A 6410-nucleotide genomic window follows, 5' to 3' on the forward strand; every position below is an offset into this window, starting at 1 on the left:
ATTTTTATTGTAATCGTTCTAATCTTCTCACTCATAAACTATGCAGATATTTTTCTGAAAAAAAGACTCAATTCCACTTTTGCAAGCCCGCTAATGTTACCAACAGCAAGAAAAGAGGGTAACATATTTTACACAGCTAACTTTGTTCTCGGACAAACAAAAACAATTAGTGCATTTTAATAACTTGCATTTATCTTACATTTGAGGTTGGTAATGTTAGCAAACAAAATGACAGCATTAATTCCTGACAAGGTCGATAGCTAATGAAGTCTAATTATGGGACATTTTGTGGTTTGAGACTAATTGACAAGAAAGTAATAGTTCTATAAGAACCAAGACAAACAAGTAACTATCACTTTCAGCTACAATAACAACTTGATTTTGCCGTTGACGTGCCAGACACTACTCAGCAAAACTGTTGTTCAACATGTTCAGCAAAGTCTGACTGTTTTTTTTTCTTGAACTAGCAATATGAGGGTAATCTTACACGTATTTAGTATTAGAGATCATTGAAAAACAGTCAAATTTCTTTCCTCCATACAAAGTGTTGCGGCCAGGAATTTTAGATCAGGGGACACTGTGTCCCACTACCATTTATTTTTGGGGACATTTGTACATTTTGGGGACAACAAGCAGTTGTCAATCAAATGTTGCATTATTTTGTAACACATTAGTTTCACTGAACAAAATTCAAGTTATCGAGACCGCGTCACTATGTTTAAATTTCAGGCAATTGAACTAGTTTACCATATCTGCCGCAAATTAGAGCTCAGACGGACTACAGTCAAGCAAATTATGATATCAAGTGTAGCGTTTTAATTACTTTTAATCATAGCTAGGTCCGAAAGTATGTAAGTGTAAGCCTCAAATAATTTTATAAAACAAACATCATCGTCAGTAACAGATATTACTTGAAGACTACACCCATCACGGTCGACTCACTAGTGCGCCCGAGTGTGGAAAACGGGTTCATTGTCGCAAGGGCCCACCCTGGCGGCAAACACTGCATACCCAGCTTCTCATTGCTACATTATAATTTTCTAATCTTCTTGGGAATGTGATACAGTTTACCAACAGCGCCCCCACCCGAGTCGATTTAGTTTTTGTTATTAAAGTTTTTTTTCTTTGCACCCTGTTTTGACAATCGAATACCTGACAATACTCAAATGTAACTGGATATTCCCAATAAAAGCAAATCAAAATAGTTTTTGTACGCTCTCCGAAAGCCTTTTTCCAAAGTCAGTTTCATACAACCAAGTAAGGCTATCTGAACCTCAAAAGAGATACACTTAAACTTCTGCTCAGATTTTCCTCAATCATTCAACGATCCTCTTAAACTAAAAGGAGGGGAAACACAAAGCAAATTTTGTCACACATGCAATTAAACAAATATAGTCCAAAATATTACATGAACGTTAATTATCAAGCTTCCATTATTACACAGATTTAAATACTTGTTTTTCGGGGAAGAAAAACTAACTTTATGTCTTCCCCCTTACAGTCCAATTCATAGTAAATCATCATTTTAAGTGAAATTCAAAAATAAAATTTAGTGTACAAATATGCACTTGTTACAACCTAAGTCTTATCAAGTACATTAGTATTTATAACAAAGCATCTATAAAAAGACAGATTGGGCTTGTTTGTGTTTGATATAAAATGTTTCTAGTTTCATTGTAGACTACATTGTATAGGGAATTAAGATTTTGGGCGACACCAAATTAACTTTTCTTGTACAAACATGCACTTCTAGCCATCACAGTGTAATCAATTAGTTTACTATAAATTAACAAGCCTCCAAAAATTTACAGAGTTAGCTAGTTTTGTATGGAATTCGTTGTATTCGTCATTTTTTAGATTAGGGAAGCCTGGTAAATTCTAATGGGATTTATCTCCCAGGGCCGTCGAAATTACAAAAAAGAGTTCTCACTAAGACTCTGATGGAGGCCACTCTCATACTGCTCGTACTTTCTCTTGATTAGGGCCTGTACCTTCACTGTTCACAAATGTCTTAAGAAGTGAACAATGGTGAGGAATAGTTTAAATTTCCAGGCTTGACCTTCAAGTTAAGGCTTGATAGGCATGAAACAACCAATTCAAGTCTTACTAAGATTTCCTCGAATGTGGATCTAAAGATCAATATGTCGTCTATGTAGATTAGGAGATTTTGAAAATTCAAATCTCCGAAAGCTTTGTCCATCAACCTCATGAACGTCACCAGGGCGATACAAAGCCCATAAGGCCTTCTTGTATACTTGTACAAAACTTACAACGTACAGATGTTGCGGAAAAAAAACTTACAACTTGAAGCTACGACAAACTCCAAGCTTACTCTGGTTGTACACAGTCTGTTGAAAAAAAACGCAGGATGCGGAAAATACCATATGCGAGCATGTTTGGTGTGACAAAACTGTATCCTTGTGAGAGTGTTATGGTGCCGAAAAACAATATACAATTAGGGAGTACCTGCGGTGCGACAAACTACTTCGTTCTGGTGCGACAAAACAGTAAGCTTGCCAGCGATTGTTGTGCGGAAAAAAGTAATATGCAAATGAGGGATGGGTCAGTTCTAGCGCGGAAAGAAAAGATATGCAAACGAGGAGTCAGTTCTGGTGCGGAAAAAAACAATATGCAAATGAGGAGTATGTGCAGTGCGGAAAAAAACTAGTTCGTTCTGGCGCGACAAAACCAGAACTTTGTGCGGAAAAAAACTAAGATACAAATGAGGAGTATTTTCTGGTGCGGAAAAAAAAGAATATGCAAATGGAGAGTACGTTCGGTGCGACGACAAACTAAGTTAGTACGTTCTTCTTTTATAAATAGTAGTGTAGGACCTAACCCGGCCTTTTCTACGGTCACAGTTGCTTGGAGTTGCTATAGATTTTGTGCAAGAAAAGATAGACTGGCCACCGTCGCTTGGCTTTTCAGTTACCTTTCCCCCCTTGAATGTACTATTGTTTTTATATTTATATGCCCACAGATTTGGAGCATTTAGCCCAGTAAAAAGAGTATTTATATTACTTTACACTGAACACGTACTCCATGCACTTGTGTCCTCTGTTACGGTGTATGTTATGTCAAGTATGACCGAGGAGAGTCCCTACACTGATTGTCTTGAGTTACTGAGAGTTACCATGACTACAATGCTAATCAGTATCAGTATCAGATTACTTTACATAAGACTACATGTGACAGCGACACGTTGGTAGTTAGTCAACAGTCAATTGAGTTGTGTACATAGCTTTCGTAGAGCTAGTAATAAATGTATTGAAAACGACATCGAGCCTCGTCGTATTTCATGACATGGTGGCAGCGGTAAACTACTGAACACCAAGAGAAAAGGAAGACGAAGATGGCAGCACAATCGAACATCAAGTCTCCTGAAAACTTCAGCTTCAAGCCCCCAGAGTGGCCAGAATGGAAGCAGCGCTTTTCAAGATACCGGCTCATAACAAAGCTCAACAAAGAAGACGGAGAAATCCAGGTAAATTCTCTTATCTATATATGGGAGCTGAGGCAGAGAAAATCCTCACGCGATTCAAATTCGATGCAGAAGCAGATGCAAACGACTATGAGAAAGTCTTGAAGAAATTTGATGAGCACTTTGTTCCCAGAAACAATGTCGTCCATGAAAGGGCACGTTTCCGCCATCGCGTACAAAAGGCAGGGGAAACCGTGGAGGCATATGTGAGAGATCTTTACCATATAGTCAACAAATGTGAGTACGGTGACAGGGATGAGCACATCAGAGATCAGTTAATCTTTGGCATTCAGGATAAAGAACTGTCACGGAAACTACAGTGTAAACCCAACATAACAGTAGAAAAAGCTGTAGACATGGCAATGTATTCTGAAACAGTGACCCACCAAGTAGCAGCACAAGGGAAAGCCCAGGCTTTAGATGAAGTTGCACAGAAAGGCAAAAGCAAATTTCGGTCTGGTAAAAACCCCCATAGAAGTAAAAGGGAGGAAAATTCCAGAGGTGCCTGCACTAGGTGTGGCCGTAAACATGAGAAGGGTGATTGCCCAGCCAAAGGAAAGCAGTGTAATAAATGCAAAAAGACCGGACACTTTGCAGCTGTCTGCAGAAGTAAAGGTGTCAAAGAGGTCACTACCGCCGAAAGTGGTGATGAAGTTGGGTCAGTAAAACATTCACTTTTTCTCGGAGAAGTTTCCAGCGCGGGAAAAAGGCAGGGTGACTGGCAGGTAAATTTGAAGATTAACAGAAAAGTAATTAACTTCAAGATTGATCTGGAGCCGACATCACTGTTATCTCTGAGAAAGCACACAAACGCATTCCAAAGTGTGCAATTTTGAAACCCCCAGATACCAATCTTATCAGCCCAGGAGGTAAGCTGAACTGCAAAGGATGGTTCATTGCCGATATAAAACACAAGGGGAAAATATATCATACCAAGGTCTACGTCATTGAGGGAGACCATGTTAATAATCTACTCGGACGAGAAGTCGCTTGTGAGATGGGCCTAGTAATCCGAGCTGAGGAAGTTGTCAAGCCTGATAGTCCAAAACAAACAAACCAAAGCGTGTTTGGAGACATAGGCATATTCAATTGCAAGCCAGTAAAGATACAGCTGAAAGATGGAGCGAAGCCATACAGTGTCAACACAACAAGGCGAATTCCATTTCCAGTCCTTCCCAAAGTAAAGGAAGAATTGCAGAGAATGATAGAGGGCGGAATCATCGAAGAGGTCACTGAACCTACAGAGTGGTGTGCCCCGATGGTGGTGGTCGCAAAATCGTCAGGGAAGTTCGTATATGCGTGGATCTGAGGAAACTCAACGAAGAAGTGAAAAGAGAAAGGTATGTGCTTCCAACTTTAGAAGACATAGCCCCTAAACTAGCAGGGTCCAAAGTTTTCTCGAAATTAGATGCTTCGAGTGGATTCTGGCAAATTCCATTAGATCCAGCAAGTTAAGGTTAACTACATTCATCACACCATTTGGTCGATTCTGTTTAAAAGACTGCCATTCGGAATCACCTCCGCACCAGAAATATTTCAGCGTTTGATGACAGACTTGTTACGTGACAATGAGAAAGCAGAAGCGATTATGGATGATATAATTATACATGGCGAGACAATGCAAGACCATGACATCCACTTCGACAATACGCTACAAGTCATCGAAAAGTCAGGACTGAAACTAAACAAGAGTAAATGCGAGATAAGAAAAACAAGTATTAAGTTCTTTGGAGGAATAATCAGCGCCGATGGGGTCAGCGCGGATCCAGAAAAGGTAAAGGCAATTCAAGAGTTGAAACCGCCAACAAACAAACACGAGTTGAAACAACTACTCGGTATGGTAAACTATCTGGGAAAATTCCTACCAAATTGTCAACAGTGATACAGCCAATAAGTGAATTACTGAAGACAGATGTAGCATTGGTCTGGAGCGTAAAGCAAGCGGAAGCATTCCAGAAAATGAAGCAATTGGTATCTACTACACCAATACTTGCATTCTACGACCCAAGCAAGCCAACAATAGTGAGTGCAGATGCCAGCAGCTACGGACTAGGTGCAGTCTTGCTGCAACAACATGACGATGTCAGAAGGCCTGTTGCATATGCTTCACGTACACTAACGAAAGCAGAACAGCGGTACGCACAAATCGAAAAGGAGTGTTTAGCAGGTGTTTGGGCTTGTGAGAAATTTCCCGATACATCACTGGTCTAGAGTCATTCATACTACAGACTGACCACAAACCACTAGTACCACTGATCAACAGCCAAGACATCGACAAAGCACCACTAAGATGTCAACGCTTACTACTAAGATTGATGCGATTCAACGTGAAGTCAGTATACGTACCTGGAAAAGAATTAGTAGTGGCAGACACACTGTCAAGAAATCCGATTCAGTGTTTAGAAAAACCTGATACGGAAGGTGAAATACAAGCACATGTTGATAACCTGGAAGCAATGGAACCAGGAACACCAGACAAGATGGAAGAAATCAGACAAGCAACGATGGATGATGAACAACTGAGGTTAGTACTAGAATATACAAGCCTAGGATGGCTAAAACGAGCAAAAGAAGTGCCAGACGAAATTCAACAATACTACTCAGTGAGAAACCAGCTTTCATTGAATGATGGCAAACTCATCTATCAAGACAGAATTGTCATACCAACCACAATGAGAGAAGAAGTCCTAGTGAAAATACACGAGGGACATCAAGGTTTGAACAAATTCTGTGAACGAGCAATCCATGCAGTGTGGTGGCCAGGCATCACCAGCTATATCAAAAGAAGGATAGCTAACTGCAATTTCTACATGGAAAATAAAGCACACAGCGAAAGGAGTCAATGATGGCAAAACCATTTTCAGAGAGATCATGGCAGAAAATAGCTGTCGATCTATGCTATCTCAACAAAAAGAAATATATTGTCGTC

The 6410-nt window shown here is 40.0% G+C and overlaps 1 protein-coding gene across 1 annotated transcript; it reads left to right on the forward strand.

Moving 5' to 3' along the window:
- Positions 1-3417: 3417 nt before the first annotated feature.
- LOC139127152 (uncharacterized) lies at positions 3418-4317 on the forward strand. Its single transcript, XM_070693072.1, has one exon. It carries the CDS (start codon positions 3418-3420, stop codon positions 4315-4317), a length of 900 nt encoding a protein of 299 aa, XP_070549173.1.
- Positions 4318-6410: the final 2093 nt, after the last annotated feature.

The sequence above is a fragment of the Ptychodera flava genome, unplaced genomic scaffold (assembly GCF_041260155.1).
Source record: "Ptychodera flava strain L36383 unplaced genomic scaffold, AS_Pfla_20210202 Scaffold_29__1_contigs__length_4469600_pilon, whole genome shotgun sequence".
In the NCBI taxonomy this organism is placed as follows: domain Eukaryota; kingdom Metazoa; phylum Hemichordata; class Enteropneusta; family Ptychoderidae; genus Ptychodera; species Ptychodera flava.